A 17,771-nucleotide genomic window follows, 5' to 3' on the forward strand; every position below is an offset into this window, starting at 1 on the left:
GAAATGTCCCCTCAGCTTTAAGGATACGAGTGAATACCAGCAAACAGAGCAGTGGGCGGACTAAGAGGGTTTTTCAGCTTGGACTGGGGAGGATAACAGAAAACGTTGAAGGCGTGTTGTTGTAGTGAGCCTGCATGGCCCCGTGGCTGGAGGACGGTCGCCATCTCTGGGTAAACACTGTAACCGTATCACGCAGTTGATATTGTAGTGTGCGTGGATTGAAACCGGACCGTACAGCAAGCAGCAGGCGCGGTGCTATGCTGCCTGCAACAACCACAGCGGACACACACGACTTCAATGCAGGACTGACCCCCTGTCCGTCTCCTGCACATCGGACTGTCACCTCAGATGTAGGGCGCGCGGTGGCCGCTTCTTCTCAGTGACATTTCGTCTCTTGTCTGTGAGCTGCGGGGAATGGGACTGCATGCTTCGAATATAATGGGATTTTAATGCTGCACACAGCGGACGCTCTAGCCTGTGCACAGCCAGGGGACAGTAGTACGCTTGGTAATGTTTGCCAAGGAATAAAACGGTGTAGCCGAAGGTGCATAACATCTCGTTTCCATGGACAACACGTCCATAATAACACAGGTTGCAAATCCGAAAGAGGAGGAGAGCATTTCTTCAAGTCAAGATAAAGGTAAGGCGCACAGAAATTGCTAAATATCACACACACATACACAGACGGTCGCAGTTTTCATTTCGACATGTCTGAATTTTAGATTATTTGCGTCAGTGCAGAGAGGATAGTGGGGCTGCAACGGCAAAGCCTGAGAGTGTAACGACAGGAAAACCTCCATTGTTCAGCTGAAGCATAGAAACATTAAGAGCTCAGCCAGCCTGTCAATATAATGTTTGGAGTGCGCTGTAACTTTATTTCCAGGAGCATTATATTGTCTTTTAAACTAGAACTTATTTTAAATGTTTAAATAACATTTTGCGACTTAAAAATTTTTATATTTTCTTATCTGCGTGGAGTGAGCTGGGTTTACTACAGGGGGCGGGTACTCTGCTTTTCCCTTTGCACTGGCGACATCCCTGTATGCACTGTAAAATGCCTGCTGTACTACCAGTAACAAACACCACAATGATCAGGGGTCAAATCAACTGTTGTACCCGCAGAAAAAACACAATTTTTCAAGTTTAACTAAGAAATACACTTGTGCACTTGGAAGTCCCTTCATCAGTGTATTTGCCCAAAAGCCAGTTGGAGACACATGTTCATTTTGCACATTTTGTCCATCCTAGAATAAAACCACCTCATGGAAGCAATGACAACGTTGAAAGGTTGTGCCTCTACAGTAGAAAAAATTTGCTGTTTATCAGCATCATCAGCTCCCTATTACAGTGCTTGATGATAATGAGAAAATGATCATCATATAACCGATATCTATGTTTACATGGTCAGAAATGTCCACTTCCAGCTGTTTAAAAAGTGCCTGAAAACAACAGCCCGAACAGCTGCCGTAGAGATTACTAGAGGCTGAACGAAAACACATTTTCTCTCTGCTGTTTTGTACAAGAGTCGCCACCGTTTCACCATGTGGTGATGACATCAATGACAAATCCCCCTGATGAGTCAGAAGCCTTTCAGTTTTCATTAACTTTCACTTTGTGCAGACCAGTGACACTCATATTGCATAGTGTGAAGTCCACACACAAGAAGCAATCAGGCCATGGCGTATTGTACACAGGTGTACATGGGAGATCACAGCAGGAGGGTTGTTTGGAGCTGAGGGCCCTGACATTCCCCCACCAACACCTATCCCACTGAGCCACAGGGTGCCTGGAGGCCGGAGGGACCACGACTTCCTGCTGCACCCAGTGCTCTGTTGGTGAAAAGGTCACCTTCCTGTATCACCCTCTGCTGAGCACCACTTACATCCAGGAACCACTCTGACTCACTGACCTCCGAGCCTGAATTGAAGTCTTGTTTGCTTTGATAAGTAATTGGACGCAAATATAATTCAAGAGCAGAAGGGAGGCTTTGACATAACATTTATTTTCACTTCATTAATCCATCTTATTTGCTTGAACTCTTAAGACTGACCTGCATGATCATTGTGACCAAGATCAATCATGATTTATGTACCACGGCATGTTTCCAATATTTGTTTTTCCTCATCTGCTTACTCGAATCTTGAGGCGCTGCCTTCATAATTAAAACCATTATTAACAAATCAATGAAAACAGTCACTAACAGCAAACATTGGGCTTCATCTCTGAATGTGCTACAACAAAAAGAAGTAGTATCATCCAGGAAATAAAACAGTTTGTTTTTTTTACTTTTTATCACGTTTTTAATTGCTTGTACAGAATTCCCACACTTGTATGCAACATCCTCCTTGTCTTGAAAGGTAAATCCCAGATGACATGTGGTATCCGACAGTTAATCTGTCAGAATAAAATCCAGGTTCAGTGGCTGACCAGAGAGGGCACACACACACACACACACACACACACACACACACGCACACAGTGAGGTTCCTCAAACAGCTGCTGGATCACCATAGAGCTTCCTGAATGGAGTCCCTGCTCTTCACTGCTGGCTTTGTCAAAGCAGACAACAAATAAGCGCTTGTTGTCCGGGACAGTTACTCTCTGACCTGCTCCGGCTGCACTGAAGCCACAACTGATTATACACGCACACACACAGACAGACACGCTGAATATTTCAGAGCACGGGCAGGCTATTTTCAGAGTCCTATCAGTTTCATTCCAAGCAAAGATGTAGTAACTCATTAGAGACGCGTTTTTTTTTAGACATTTGGTCAGGTGGAGATCATATCTTTATGCATTATGGATTATGTTAAATGAGGTAAGGGTTGGAATCATAATGTGGGTGGTTTCTCTCCTCAGACAGAGCACATGTTTTGGTTGAAAGTCAGCCGTGTCATCCTTACGGAGGATATACAAGGCTATTTTTTTGCACTAAGAAGCCAGTGCTGGATGGGAGCTTTATCAAATGGATGTTTGTGAACACATTCAGACTGTTTGTTGTATCGCTGTAGTTTTTCTTTGATAAAACAGCAATGTTGTACTAATTTAAGGCCAGACATTTCACAGGAACCGACATAGGAGGCTGTGAAAACAGCTTTTCTTCTCTCTAGACCCCAAATGAGGCTTTTCATTTGGCAGCCGTTTACTTTTAAAGATCTGATGCAATGAAATGTAATGACTGGACTAACAACGCTCAGGGAGTCACGGGCCAGCCAGCTTCCGTCTCACTCGACGAATCAGTGAGGCTTTGCTCTAATAACTACACAGTATGGCAAGTATCAATGGACGAGCTGTTTACCTTAATCAGATTAGGTGAAATCTGAGTTTATCTCTTCACTGCTGCAGGGTGAGTGATGACACTTGGAACCAACCTGCAGCTTCGCATAAACACTAACAAGTGTTGAGTTAAACGGTGATAATGATATTAATGATCTTTCTCACTTGGAAACCTTTCGGAATTAAATGGTGGTTCACTTTCACACATTCTCAACAGACAGTTGTCAATAGCAGTGACATATATATTGATTTACATTTTTGAGTAATCCTGACAAAATTTGGACTGTAACATATTACTGCAAATGCAAATTTCTGTACAAAAATAATATTTTAATAATATAATCAAAAAATACAATGAAAAGACCAAAACCAACACTATGTTCAGTCTCTCAATAATTTCTGACCATTCCTTTAAGCAATGAAGCTGCTTCATTTTTATGTATAGAATGTACATGGTCCTTAGGGGGAAAACTGTTTTTAAAATCACATATTTGGGAAAGACAACAAACACAAAGGAGGCTGAGGCTGAGTAATTATGCTCTCTCCTGAACAGACAAAATGTCATTCTCCCCTGTCATTACTCTAATGGCAGCTCAAGCCCGCAACAAGACAGTTTAGACACTGAACTGTGTCTTCCACAGAGCCTGTTAACCTTTGAAACAACCCTGTGATCAAGGTACACCGTCTGTCCTACTACATGTGAATATCTCATGTGGTGATGGATTTACAGTATAATTTCAGTAGGAGCTATGAAGAGGAGGATACAAAGCATGTTAAAATATCAGGATTCCCTCAAAGGCATGGTGGTTAGACAATCTTTGCATTGCCAGAAAAAAATTAGGAAATAAAATACTACAGCTGTAATTATATATTAATCTGGAGAAAGGCCTGTAATTTCATGCACACTTGGCTTTTGAGGTTATTCCTGGAACACGCTGCTGTATATTAATAAAGTGTTTATGATGTGTGGACCACACCTGCAGGGGTGTGTGCAGTTAGCGAGGGGAGCTACTGTGAGTTTTGGCTGCCCTGGAGGTCCTGGCACAACCTGCCACTCTGCTGTGCAGCACTTTTGACTCAAGTGTTGGGTAGAGGCTGGTTACAGTCTTTCACTCCATCATAAGTGGCGTCGATTTCACAGATATAATTTGAGGATACAGTATGTCATTCCCATGCCTTCCACCTCTCTTGAGATTAGATCATTAGAAGGCTATGTGTGTGAAGTCAATATTGAGTGCACCATTTTGACTAAGAGAAAGAGAGGAGAGCTGGACTCAAGTGCAGGTCCTTATTACAGATTTATGAGCCTATTTCAGCCAATGCTGCTCAGAAAAGCTGATTATCTGTACCTCCAGGGAAGTGTTAGAGTGTTTGACACATCTTCATTACTTTAGTGCAAAACCATACTCGGCAGCTGATTGGGAAGAATTGAATGTTTCTCTTCCAAGCCTAAGCTCCTTGACTGATAAGCTTGTTAACTGTATGTGCAGGATTGGTGTGTGGATGAACATGCCCGAAGTGGACGTTGGGGGATTGTATTAATTGTGTCTTTTACATTCATTTGGTCCCACAACAAGAAAAAATGTTTTTACAGTTGTAGCAAACTAATGTACTATTGTAGTAACGTGGTGGTGTTGTTGTTATTGCTTTCCACAGAGCTTATTTGGCATTGTAAGTAATGACGATGGACTTGCCAGCACTGAATAACAGTATGCATGAGCTCATAAACGGTCAATCATCATTTGTGGCTCTCTACAGTGTATGTTGATGTATCAAGTCTCTTGTTTCACTCTGGAAGCAATGCCTAAAAATCCTAGTTTATGTTCATATCTCCGTTTTGATGTCTATTTTGTGCCAGTATTTCCATTTGTAAAGAAAGAGTGATAGCTCTGTCAAGTACTGTCAAGAGAAAAAGCTATAATATTGATTGTGATATTAGAAAAGCTATTGTTTTTACAAATTTTTAAAATTAAAAGAAAACAAAAAAAATCATTTGACTTTTTAGGAAATACCTTTATTTGTGTTCTTACTGAGAGTTAGATGAGGAAATTTACACAACTCATATCCAGTCATAACAATAACCATATGCAGTCAGAAGAAGTAGTGCTGCCAACTTATCAATTTAGTTTGGACTGAGATTCAGTGTTGGAGGTCTGTTCACTTTTCTGTGTCATATCCCACCGCAGGAGTCGGGGTCATCACTCTTTAATCCTGCATGCCACAGCCACATGTATGTGTAGATGAAAAGCCAAGTCAGTAATCATGGTCAGATCAGTGTGATCAGGATACTTGCCGAGCTCCAGATATGATAGCCTCAATGTTGACCAAACCATGTATTGGGGAGTCTTCCCCCCAGAATCTATGTCTCAAAACCAGAGACTTTCTTTTAATTCTAGAGAATGTATGGAATATTATAGGCTAGTTCATAATAAGCAAGAGTGTAGGTTTTCCTTTAGCAATGGAGGAGCCACTTATTTCAGGAAAAACTAACGTTAGCTTGGTTCTGTCCAAGGGTAACCAAATGTACAACGACCTCTAAAGCTCACTAAATAACAATAACTTGTTTGTTTAATTCATACAGAGGTAAAAAAAAAACTACCAACATAGCAAGGCTAGCTTCCCCCCCCTGCATTCAGTGTTTAAGCTAACCTAAGCTAACCTTCTCCTTAGTCACGTCACATAAACTCCACCCAAATACTGATATTTCTTTATTCAAAAGTTTAAAAAAATGTTGACGAAACTGATCAAACTGATCATCTATCCAATTTTAAAGATTCTAACTATTTTAAAATATAACAACTATTGGGACATCTGGAAGCTAGCTGATTAGCAGCTGTGTAAGCTTCTGCATCTCTTTTGTGCAATTCCTCAGTGGTGGACTTTGATCCTGACAACATATTATAAAAATGTCAATTTATTTGATAAAGTGTTATAATGGCTGGCAGAGTTTTTTTTCCAAAGCCAATGAGGGTTATCTCTTGTAACACAGAATGCATTAGGAAGATTTATGGGAGATTTTCACATAAAGATTCAAGTTAAAAATGAGCAAAGTGGCCCCTAATTAGGAAGCAGATCTATGGATTTGAGAGACACAGTGAAGGAGATGCAATCGCACTGCAATCCGTCCTCGAGAGGCCACTGGGGAAAATGGTGTGGGTTGAGTCTTTCTTCACTCCTACACTGGCTCACTCTGAATACAGTTTAAACCTTCACTCAGAATGCAGTTTTAACTGGGAAAAAAAGAGGAAAGAGTTCACATCACTTCTGCTCTGAACTCCCAGTGCTGGCTTCCAGTTTAGAATAGAGCTACATCCTTTTACTTGTTTATAAATCTTGTCACAGACTGTATTGTTGATATGCTGCCAGCATAAGTCCCCAGTGGGCCTTGACCTGAGCACAGTTTATTCAAAAGCCACCATTTTAGCTTTGCCTTGACCTAAGGTCAGTTATCAGCATTCAGCATAGTCCACAACAAATGCAGTTTTTACTTCTGTTTGAGTAATATTTTCTAGAAACTTAAGCGTCTGTCATTTGACTTTCTGTGACTGTTTTAAGATTGGCATTTTCTATAGCAACCAGTGGGCAGTAGACAGTACTGAGAGACTTTTCAAGAGATTTGTGGAAGAAGAAAAATATAGAATAACAGTAGCTTTGCTCTTTAAGTAAAGAAGTACAATATTTACTCCTGAAATGTTGTGACGTTGAAGTATAAAATAGCATAAAATACCTTTTTAAAGTAGCATAAACATTTGTAATAACAGATTGAATAAATGTGCATTCCACCACGGACTACTATAAATGTTACTTTAAATTCTAAAAGAAAAATGTTTTTTCTCTCCTATTTATCTTCTTATTTGTACCATTCAGTTTGATCATGTTTTTGCTAGAGCAAGTACACATAGTTCTTCACAGTCACATGAGGATGTGTTCCTGTTTCTGTTCCTGTTCATACCAAGAGTTTCAATGCTTTGACGACTGGTTGGTGTGTTTGAGTAATGGTTAGTTTTTATACTGGATTACAGTACATATATTTAAATTTAGTTACTTGTTTGTTTAAGTTTGTATAAAGATAACTATTTATACCTTCCCCTTCTTATGTAATGTCTTTTGTTTGGCTGCTATTAAGGAATGCATGTACGTGTGCCTATTCCGCATGAGAAACTCAACATTTCTCTGCTCTCAGTGAAGTATTTTGTGAGCTGGTATTTTGTAACTGTGAGCTGGTTCTGCTGCACAGCTTGACTTGGGGTTTTCTGGGCCTCTTTTTATGTCTGTGTGCTTTGGACCGTATGTTTGACGGCATTGTGGGGAAGTTTTATGTCCAAATGTTGTCTCAAGTGTAGCTCATACACTGTGGTTGCTTGTTTTGGAGAAAAACACTACTTCAAAATGTCCGCCGTGGGCTTTGAAAAGAGTATTACAGTAGGATTTCAAGTAAATTCTTTATAAAATCATGATTGAAAATGATATTCTGCCCAGTCGGCTGCCATCCTGAACACTGATCGGTTGTGATTACACTATAATAATGTTAATAATAATAGTTTACATTGACAGGAATGAGAAAATATATATTTTAGTGCAAGATAACAGTAGAACTCCATCAGCACTAAGTGGCTATATATAGTCTACTGTCCATTTTCAACTTTTACCTTCATTTGCTGCAGTTCTGTGACTTTCAATTCTTTAAACTTCTATTTGAGCACAGACTGACACTCTGGATCTTCTGGTGCATGCTTGTCTTGTCGTGCTTCGATTTTAAATGCACAGTGCTGTTGTGGGATTACATCACTCTGCTTTTCCTGTATATCTTGACACATTCGATGGCTGTGACAGAGTGAAGACCATTATTAACGCTCCAAAAGCCACATTCCCGGCGGAGCATAAGGACCGCCTGCCAGACGGCCACAGCCTGGATGCTGCTGCTCTGAAGCCTGTTCCTAGCAGGACAGTTGAGCATGGACTAGAACAGGCCACAAGCTAGGATTAATTGAACATCCATTCAGCCAAACGGACGCTGTCAAAACAGATCAATACACTCAGAGGAAGGTAGGGGTCAAAGAAGAAAGAGTGGAGGTGTGTGTGTGTGTGTGTTGAGAAGAGAGAGCAGGAGAAAGCATAGCATCTGTGTGTCTCTCAGGTTGAAGCCTAACTCTGACAAGGCGATGGCCTTTCTGCATATATTGCCCTCTTTGGGCTGGCATTCATCACCAGTAATTGATGATATCTAAAATGGGAGATCATGTTTTGTCCATAATGATTTTCTGTCACCCTTCCTGAATTATGCTGCGTGCCAGTTTGTGAGATATTTGACAGAAGAGCATAATACATTTTTAAATAGATGAGCAACAAGCATCTACACGGGTATGGAGGCTGTAAAAGGACACCAAGAGGCATTTTTTCCCCTGCCTCTCCAGAAGTAAAGGTGAATACTGTTTAACTGTGAATCTCAAGGGGCACTAAGTAGGACATGCTGTGTGGGGAAATGAACGTGTAAGATGAACGCCTCTCAGGGAGCAGAGGCATGGGGAACTGTAGCAGCAATACATAAGCAGGGCATGCACATGCTCTCACCAACACACACACAAATACATGACCTACTTGTTTACTTCCTTTCCATTCATAGCAAGTGGCATTTTAATGAATCTGATTTGCTGAAAAACATGCGATTTGATGCTGCGTTCTTGCGTGCTTTTATATTTGAGAACTTAAAGGAAAATTCCACCGATTTTACACATTGCAGATAGTTTTAGAGACTACTCAGCTTGTGAAACAGTTGGATAATGTCTGTCTGGAGGAGTCTGAAAGAATAACCCTGATGATATCATAGTGATGTCATCAGGGTTTCCCAGCTTTTTAACAAAAAGCCAGAGATACAGACTGTGGGTGAGGAGTTTACTAGCCAGGGAGGGCTTAATCAAATGGGAACCTGCGGGTCTGAAAGGTGAGGCCAATGCTTAACCTGGACCAGCAGGTGGCCACTCCACCAGTTGCAAAAAGAAGTCCGGTTCCATTAGATTTAATAGCAAAATGACCCTACATCCAACTTGATGTATTACCTCAGTAAACATGAGCCTAATGAGTTTATGGTCTCAGTCGGTAGTTTCAAGTCCTCTTCAATACAGCATGATGTTCATTTAGTAAATAATGGTCCCTTTTAGAGGGAAATAGATGATAAAGCAGGATATACTTTAGGGCATGGCTACCTTGTGATTGACAAGTCGCTACTATGGCGACCTGTCAAGTCAGGCTAGTGACGACTCGTATATGCTGCTCTGTGTAAATTTAACCTGCGCCATTAGAAAAAACTGATTAGGAGTTGACTTGATTTGTTTTAAGCCTGTTTTTTGCTAACAAAAATTAGCATCCCAGTTAAAATCACAGTTAACATAATTACGGACGCACCTGGTTAACCAAGGCAGCCTGTTCCACCGTCTCGTTTAAATATCATCACGTCCGGTGCCGCTGGTTGCAGCAAATACCAAACTCGAAGCTTCAGAACTGTAGTCCACAAAACCAATGAGTGATGTCACGGTGTATACGTCCATGTCTTTTATACAGTCTATGGGCTTAAAAAAAAGAAAATGTTGGTTGCATTGTGGGAAATGTAGTGATTTCGGAGCTTACGACCATTTGTCTCTTGCAAGTTCCCAGATTTTATGGTAGATCAATGATAAATTGTATCCCTTTAAATTCCACTCTTAACTGCTCACTGGATCTACTCTCAGGATCAATTTTACAGATGCATGGACAGCATCTCTGGGGTCACCAAGTGTACGAGCATGTGTACGTTCAAGAGAAGCCTGAAGACGGCTTTTAATTTCATCTGACATTAATTCTTCTAATGTTGTCTTAACTAACCGACAGGCAAGTAGGATTTCCCATCAGTCACTGAGCCTCTGGCACTGAGCACACAGTTGTAGATGAGAATGTAAAAAGATATATAAATAATGAACTGCTGCAGCCCCAAACAACGTGGGCTGTGATGCTGCTGGTTGCGTAACTCCGGCAGAATAGTCAGATCTCCCTCATTAATTCTCCCTAAGCTCTCAGTGGGTTAATTCCCCCATGCTTGTCATCTCCTTCATTTTGAGAAGCAGCAGCAGCAGCAGCAGCCCTCGTCCCCCCTGGGGCTGCAGGCTGGCTGGCACTGCCAACACAGCGGAGGCAGGAAAGCAGGGGCAGACCCACCCACATCTCCGTGTCAGGATTCACAGTAGCACCGGGGAGAATTAGTACTTACGTGACATGGATGCCAACCGAGTGGTTTATGTGTTTATATCTCAGCAAGCAGTGTCTTGTTCTAATGTAACTGGATTATTGAGTAAATGTCAGTTACATAAGGTCATGTAGGATGCAAGCATAGATGTATATAAAAATCCTTCTGGATAAGTAGGGAAGTAAAGTCAGAAGGGCAGCTGAGGGTCAGTCAGCCATCTGCTAGTACCGGGTGTACCTCCACAGCCTTTAATTTTCACTCCGGCCTCAACTGTCTGTACGAGGAAGTAAGAATGCTTAATGGGGGTTTATTTTATCATACTGTGCTATTATTGCCTTAATGGCCTCACACATAACCTCGGCACAGTGAACACACACAGACTGAACTGTCAGGCTCAGTTCATTTGCTGTGTGTGTGTGTGTGTGTGTGTGTGTGTGTGTAAGTGTTACAACCCAGCTCGTTAGGGTAGGGCAGTAACAAGGTATTTGGGATAGATGAAGGTGGTAAGGACAACTGAATTCAGGTTTGAGTCAATTGTTTAATTAAGTGATTTGTCTCAGAAAAAACACAACGAAAGGAGGCTATGTAGGTACTGACAAAAAAAAACAGAAACAAAAGGAGGTATTGTCCAAAGACAGCTCTATACTCAAAAAACACTGAACAGAAGGAGGTCAGTACCTACATGCTTTACAAGAATGTAGGGTAACCAAACAGACAATGTTCAACCCTAAAGAGTGCCACTCACACTCTGTGGTTCACAAGGTTTCTAACTGACAGGAGTCGCTTAAGCAGGCAACCGACAGAAACAGGTAAATTCAACACTCAAGAAATTCACAAGGGTACACAACCAACAACAAGGCAAACTGATCACTGGCTCACAGTCGCCTCAAACTGCAGAAACACAAACTATTAGTAGGCCAGCTGGTGTTGATTGGTGAGTCCTGGTTGGCAGGTTCGGTTGGATCTTCGGCCACACCAATCAGACGCCAGCAAACAGCAACCAGGAAGTGGGTGGTTCCAGGTCCAGGGGAACCAATCCTCAACAGCTGCTCGCAGCGGGGATTTGCATACTGTTCAGAGAACTCCAGAACACAACTACTCTAAGGCAGCCAGCTGCGGCCGTAACAGTAAGCACACACGTGTTCAAGTGCATTGCAGATGCTCTTTGGTGTAAATATTGTTTTGGAAGCCGATCTGTTGTAATTATCATCGCCTCTCTTGGTGGGATTTTCACTTGTGTGGAAACAATCAATAATCCGTTTGTGATGAGTGTGGGTAGAACTCAGCGTTTTGGGATTTTTAAGAAGAAACACAACGAGTGACTGTAGCTCAGTTGGTGTAAAGGGTCAGCTCTTTGTTGCAGGATTGGAGGTTCAATCCTTGACTCCTGTTGTCCACATGTGTTATGAATACTTGTGCAAGGCACTGAATGGCTAAACTGGCCCGTGATGTATGTGAATGAAAAAAATGGAAGTCACTTTAGACAGAGGCATTTGCTAAATGTATGCTATGGAAAATATGAACGTTCACCAACTACATTTACATTTATTAATTTAGCTGACGCTTTTATCCAAAGCGACTTACAATTGCTATATACACTGAACAAAATTATAAACGCAACACTTTTGATTTTGCCCCCATTCATCATGAGCTGAACTCAAAGATCTAAGACTTTCTCTAAGTACACAAAAGGCCCATTTCTCTCAAATATTGTTCACAAATCTGACAAAATCTGTGTTAGTGAGCACTTCTCCTTTGCTGAGATAATCCATCCACCTCACAGGTGTGGCAAATCAAGATGCTGATCAGACAGCATGGTTATTGCACAGGTGTGCCTTAGGCTGGCCACAATAAAAGGCCACTCGAAGGGCAGTCTGGAAACCAGTCGGTATCTGGTGTGACCACCATTTGCCTCACGCATTGCAACACATCTCCTTTGCATAGAGTTGTTGATTGTGGCCTGTGGAATGTTGGTCCACTCCTCCTCAATGGCTGTGCGAAGTTTCAGTCAGGTCGAGACCCCGATGAGGACAACGAGCATGCAGATGAGCTTCCCTCAGACGTTCCTGACAGTTTGTGCAGAAATTCTTTGGTTATGCAAACAGATTGTTGCAGCAGCTGTCCAGGTGGCTGGTCTCAGATGATCTTGTAGGTAAAGATGTTGGATGTGGAGATCCTGGGCTAGTGTGGTTACACGTGGTCTGTGGTTGTGAGGCCGGTTGGATGTACTGACAAATTCTCTGAAATGCCTTTGGAGATGGCTTACGGTAGAGAAGTGAACATTCAATTCACGGGCAACAGCTCTGGTGGACATTCCTGCAATCAGCATGCCAACTGCACGCTCCGTCAAAACTTGCGACATCCATTGTGCTGTGTGATGGAACTGCACATTTTGGAGTGGCCTTTTATTGTGGCCAGCCTAAGTCACACCTGTGCAATACCCATGCTGTCTGATCAGCATCTTGATATGTCACACTTGTGAGGTGGATGGATTATCTCGGCAAAGGAGTAGTGCTCACTAACACAGATTTTGACGGATTTGTGAACAATATTTGAGAGAAATAGGCCTTTAGTGTACATAGAGAAAGTCTTAGATCTTTGAGTTAAGCTCATGATGAAGGGGGGAAAAACAAAAATGTTGCATTTATAATATCGTTCAGTGTATATGTCAGAGGTCGCACGCATCTGGAGCAACTAGGGGTTAAGTGCCTTGCTCAGGGACACATTGGTGGATGTGTCACAGTGGGGAGTTGAACCTGGGTTTCTCACGCCAGAGGCATGAGTCTTATCCACTGCACCATCACCACCCCCTAGCTCACTAACTAATATTTTACAGACTAAACAAATAGTTGATTATAATACTAACAGACAAAGTCTACTCGATAATTAAAAATAGAAAGTAGAAAAGAGATCAATGAATTTTACAATAAAATAAGTCTTTCCTTTCTTAGCTTCATCCCATTTGGAAAGATAGTGTATTCCTGCAAGGTTTCCTTCCACTGTGTTATTTTGCTGACACAACGCACAAGGAGTTCCCCCTCGCTGCTGCCTGTTGCTGTTAGTGATAGCCGGGGACAGAAACAGCTTCTTCAGGTGCTCACTCTGCCTCTAACTGTTGTTAACTCAAGACATTAGATCCCAGGCTCCAGGCTGACAGTGGAGTACCTGTTGCTTTGTATGTGTGTAGAGTCCTGTTCCTCATTTTGCCTGCAGACAAAGAAGTGTTTTATCTCACATGGTGTTATATAAGCCCTAGACAGCTGGTCCCACTTTTAATGCAAATACCCCACCTTCAAAATCTCAGTTAGGGGAGGAGGCATATAATCTGTGAAATCATGCCCACTGCCTGAGGCCATGGCAGGGTTATAGGATGTAATTTTGGCTGTTTGGTGTCTCCTTGCCATAATGTCAAGTTATCACAGTGTCATGACGGTTATTCTTTTATACAGAAGCTTTGTATAGCAGAGATAGCATGGAAATCCCTCTGGCTCCCGGCTGCTTTATTTTGGTGTATGCTAAGTACCCGGCTGCGGCATTTAAAACCGGACTGTTTTCCATCTGAATTATTTAAAACGCACCTTCACACAGACTGCTCTCACATTTACCTACATGCCCCCCAGGTACTGTACACTTTACCTGCCTGGCTGGTCAACGAACTGCTGCTGGATTGCAGTTCAAGGGCTGTGACACAGGCACTACCAATACCAATATATTAATTGAATTAAGTGAAGGTCAGTGAAGCATTTACTTAATAATATATTACAGCAATGTGATTACTCTTTTAGTAGTGTAGGGATTAGAATTCCAATTAAATTACATTAGGGCAATCCCAAATTTTCCACTTTCTTTGCTGTCTTAGCAAGAGTTTGATTAGCATGTTCAGAGGACTGATGAGGGATGTGTTAGCTTGCTGCAGTGGCGGGAGGTCTGGAGGACCTGCTAGCCTCTACCAAAAGAGGAGATATGTGACTCCCAGTAACTCCAATGTTGTATAATTCACACATTGAGTCTTACTAGCCACCAGCTATTTGAATAAATTATAAAATTGAGGAAATGGTGGAATTTGTGAATACAGTAATAGTTTAGCTAACATACTTGCTAAAGGATTATTACAGGTGTGCTCTTGTTTGGACCAAATAAAGTGTTTTCAGTCAGGGGTTCCACATCTTTTTTTTTTTTGTATATTAAAATTATATCTTGTATTTATTTGATTATTTTGTTTTGTACCTGCTAACCTGTTGGGAGCAATGAGGAAGTTCAAGTTAATAACTGCAGAAGTACCTCATAATATCATGATTTAGCCAACTCACAGCATGGTAGGAAAGGTTATTAGGTTCATGCCTCGAGGTTTGAGAACCTCTGTTTTAGAAAACCTGGCTACACTGCAATGAATCCAATCAAAATGAAGGCCAAAACTATGAAAATAAGAGCCAAGTTGTAATAAACCTTAATTAACCTTTAATTATCTGCCCAGCTTCCCCCAGAAGCATTTGGCTCAAGAGAGATGAATCTCCTGACGTGAACCTTTGAGACATTATCCACTGTAAAGGGAAAACCAGCTAAACTTAAACCTACTATTTTAAATGTGGCATGTTGTGATTTGACTGCTTGCATACTTTATGTGTGTTTTTAATGCTACAGTAAAGGAGGCCACCTCAAATGTCTTGAGCTAAGCCGAGGATCATATTCCCTCTCAGAGCTTGGCATTATTCCACGCTGTGGGTCACGGGGTGATTATCTCTTCCTGTCAGGAATGCTGAGAATTTCCTGCGTTTTTTCCCTCTTCCGGCCTTGTTAGTGGTTGCGCCTGAACATGTGACAGAGAGCCTGGGCCCGGCTGGCTGTGATTGACTAGAGAGCCTTCTACAGTATCACTGTTACCTAACGTTCAGCAGGAGCATTGACACGGGCACTGCCTTAAAGGGCCGTTTTCACGGCTCTCACATCAAGGGAATATGCTGATCGAATGAATTGTATTCAGTGGGTAAATAATGTGCACCTGCTCTGAGGAGGCTACAGCTTTGGCCTAATATATCACTCTCTCCAGGGAGCTTTTGTTAGATAAAACCACTTGCATGCACCATCCTTTACCTAGATTTTAGTGAGGCGTATCCTTTATTAACAGAAGCGCAGGCTCTCAGCTAATTCTTTACAGTGAGCGCTTCAGTGTCTCGTTTGATTGATTTAGCTGATTTAGCTTGTTGTGCTGCTGCAGTTTGTTCAGGTCAAGTCTCCTTTGTTATTAATAGCAAATGTTGCTCTTTAACCTTTTGCTGTTATTCTCAGGGCTGACGAAAGCGGTATTACTATGCGAGTCAAGCTGACTCCAGTCACATTCCTGATCAAGGACATTGAAAGAAAAAGTTTCTGTGTGCTTCATTTGGCTCAGTCTGTGAAGTATACTGCTTTTTGATCATTGTAGACGTGCCCCCTTTGCCGAAACATGTGAACATATGCTGCATACGTGTGTTTGCTCGGTCTCCGGCAGCAGTCGACTCTCGGCAGTGTTGTTTGTGTCAAAGGGAGAAAGGAAAGCTCTGTTTGTGTAGGGTGGTGGTGCAGGAGGGGGTGGAGTAAGACTCAGACCCAAGTATAGGCTGTCTCGCCACAGTAACTCTCCCCACCCATTCTACGCCCTTCTCTCCCCCTCCAAGCTCCCTCTCCTTTCTCTCCCTCTCTCTCTCACACTCCCACCTGCTTTTTCGGGACGGTCGCTTCGGGGCAGCAGACCAGGGCGGGAAACTGTAGACAGTCTCAAAATGGAGGAGTGAAGAATGACATCAAAGCGTTTGAAGCCAACTTTAGGGAGTGTGAGGGAGGACCTCCAAACTGGAAACTTACAATGTTAAATGGTCCGATTACCGAAATTACAAGATCTTCTTTTTCTACTAGAGAGTTTTGGTTTTATTAGTCCAGGTTTTGGCTCTTGAATCTCTTGAGATTTATGTTGCCACCCATAGTGCAATGAAAGTGAGCAGAAGCTTACAGTATGTTCAAAGTTTGTTAAAAATTTCAACAGCAATTTGACATTGTTTCTGGTCATTTAGTCATTAATAGACAATAATAAACATTAAGTCTGCAGTTTTGAGTGTTAGTAAGTCATTAATAAACAATAATAAACATCCTGTTTGCAGATTTAAGTGTCAGTAAGTCATTAATAAGCAATAATAAACATCAAGTCTGCATTTGTAAGTGTCAGTAAGTCATTAATAAGCAATTATAAACATCAAGTCTGCAGTTTTAAGTGTCAGTAAGTCATTAATAAACAATAAGTCTGCAGTTCTAAGTGTTAGTACTGGTAAGTCATTAGTGTCACATGATTCTTCAACAGTGAAGGTTAGGATATCTATAATTGTTAATACATTAATGAAAAGCTTTAAGTCTTTAACTGTAAATGTTAGTAAGGTTCTCCACAGCAGAGGTCAAAAAGTCCTAGAAAACTAAAAATGCAAAGCAACTAGGGCTGCAGCAAAAGATTATTTTCATTGTTGATGAATCTATAGATTATTAATAAGATTAATCTTTTAGTCTAGAAAACATCAGAAAATAGTGAAAAAATGCCTGTTACAGTTTCCCAGGGCCCAAGATCCCAGAACATTTTTGCTTTTTAACTGGCGATAAACATATATATACATTTAAACACAGGTGCCCATGTGTTGACCATGCATGCAGCCTGTCGCAGTTGTTCCTGCTCGTCTTACACTGCGCGTATTTTCACACTCCTAATTAGGTTTTTAAATTATGTATATTTCTTTTTAGATTTTCTACTTGCCAACTTTTCATAATTATTTCTTTATTGCCTTGATTTGCAAAGTGAGCCACTGTAACACAACAATTTACCCTCTGGGAAATATTTCTGATTATGACTTCTGAATCTGAAATTGGTTATCAGAATTGGAGCTGATTGTTTGTTCTAATTGTCACAGCTCCAAAATGCAACCATCCTGCTGGAGGAGGATGAAGAGCAGTGAGCAAGATTTTTCACAACCTCGCAATCCAAATGGAGTTATGGAGTTTCCCTCTTCTCTTATCAAATGAATTCCTATCATGCTTCAACCATTAATGCTTTGACTGTATATAACAGTAAGCATTCAAGTTCACTCTTATGCCTGCAGACATTGCGAGATATAGCATATACTTCAAGTCAGTGTACTTTCAGTCAGTGTTACGGTGAGTGCATCAAGTCTACAAGGGCAGAACATATCCTTCAATCACCATACAGGTTAAAGAAACACAGCATGTTGCCTTCTTCTTCTGGCCATATAGCTGTGTTTGTTTA

General features: G+C 41.5%; 1 protein-coding gene across 3 annotated transcripts in view; it reads left to right on the forward strand.

Moving 5' to 3' along the window:
- The window catches only part of ctdspla (CTD (carboxy-terminal domain, RNA polymerase II, polypeptide A) small phosphatase-like a), a 39,041-nt gene continuing 21,270 nt past the window's right edge, over window positions 1–17,771 (forward strand). Inside the window, exon 1 of one of the 3 annotated variants that reach the window (XM_038728682.1) lies at window positions 1–640. In XM_038728682.1, the coding sequence (XP_038584610.1) occupies window positions 565–640 (76 nt within the window). In that variant the 5' untranslated portion in view covers window positions 1–564. The remainder of the gene's footprint in view (window positions 641–17,771) is intronic. The other 2 variants (XM_038728697.1, XM_038728688.1) reach the window with 2 other exon arrangements.

The sequence above is a fragment of the Micropterus salmoides genome, unplaced genomic scaffold (assembly GCF_014851395.1).
Source record: "Micropterus salmoides isolate LMB-PRFRI ecotype aquatic unplaced genomic scaffold, ASM1485139v1 Ms_hic_scaffold_1, whole genome shotgun sequence".
Classification (NCBI taxonomy): domain Eukaryota; kingdom Metazoa; phylum Chordata; class Actinopteri; order Centrarchiformes; family Centrarchidae; genus Micropterus; species Micropterus salmoides.